Raw genomic sequence first — 920 nt, 5'->3', positions numbered from 1 at the left:
CGTATCACTTCCACGGCAGTATCGGCGCCTACCAAAAAAAGGTGGGTAAAAATACTTTTAAAAAGTCACCGTCCAATTTTTTTTTATTTTACCAACTAAAACTATGCTAAAGTTTAGAAAAGGAGACAGAGTCATTTCTTAATTTTATATATACAAAGAAGTTCCTTTCTAAATGTAAAAATAAAATTTTTAAAATTGTATCTAGAAGGAATCAAGTTCTAGTTCAAAATTATATAGGAAAAAGGAATGTGTATAAAATACACCTATACTCCCTTATTGTATAGGTGTATTGTATGTATATTAATTTTTTTTCATTGCCTAAATACGTATTGTATGAACATACTCGTATACCTATAATTATATATGATAATAATACTGAATTTTAATTGTTTTTAATTTTTTTATTTATAACATTGGAGACAACCCTTAATGTTTGGAGCTTCTGAAGTTCTACAAGTCGTTTTAAATACAAAATGAATAATGACCGATATCAACATTCATAAGAATATTCCGACAAGGGAGTGTGTATTTACATTTTTGCTTTAGCTTTTGAATTCATGATAATTTTTAATCAGTTTATTGTTGTTTTTTTTCTTTTAATTACCAACAACAACAAGTAACAAAATATAACTAAAATCGACTATTATATCCAAATTTGAAAATTAATATTTTATTTCAGCCACACGCAAAGGCTTAAAAGATTTTTTTGGAAAGGGTTTTAAAAGACATAAGCACTTGAATGCCACAACCGAGAAATCACGAAGTAGTGTGTTACCGGCTAATACAACGACAAATAACCTTACTTCAAGTAAGTAATAAACTTACTTCAATTTCACTTATAATCATATCAACAGTTAAGAGATATTATCATTGATTATTGTGGTATAAAGAGATTTTATTTATATTTTATTGAATGCATT

The 920-nt window shown here is 26.6% G+C and overlaps 1 protein-coding gene across 1 annotated transcript in view; it reads left to right on the top strand.

Moving 5' to 3' along the window:
- LOC106689804 (uncharacterized) overlaps nucleotides 1-920 on the top strand; it is a gene marked incomplete at both ends in the record, with an annotated part of 120,523 nt that overhangs the window by 84,955 nt on the left and 34,648 nt on the right. The window contains 1 exon segment of the mRNA XM_014434987.3: nucleotides 680-808. Within this exon segment, the coding sequence (XP_014290473.3) occupies nucleotides 680-808 (129 nt within the window).

This window comes from Halyomorpha halys, unplaced genomic scaffold (assembly GCF_000696795.3).
Source record: "Halyomorpha halys isolate HHAL.00 unplaced genomic scaffold, Hhal_1.1 Scaffold1472.1, whole genome shotgun sequence".
In the NCBI taxonomy this organism is placed as follows: Eukaryota; Metazoa; Arthropoda; class Insecta; order Hemiptera; family Pentatomidae; genus Halyomorpha; species Halyomorpha halys.
This window is presented reverse-complemented; position numbering and strand designations above follow the sequence as displayed.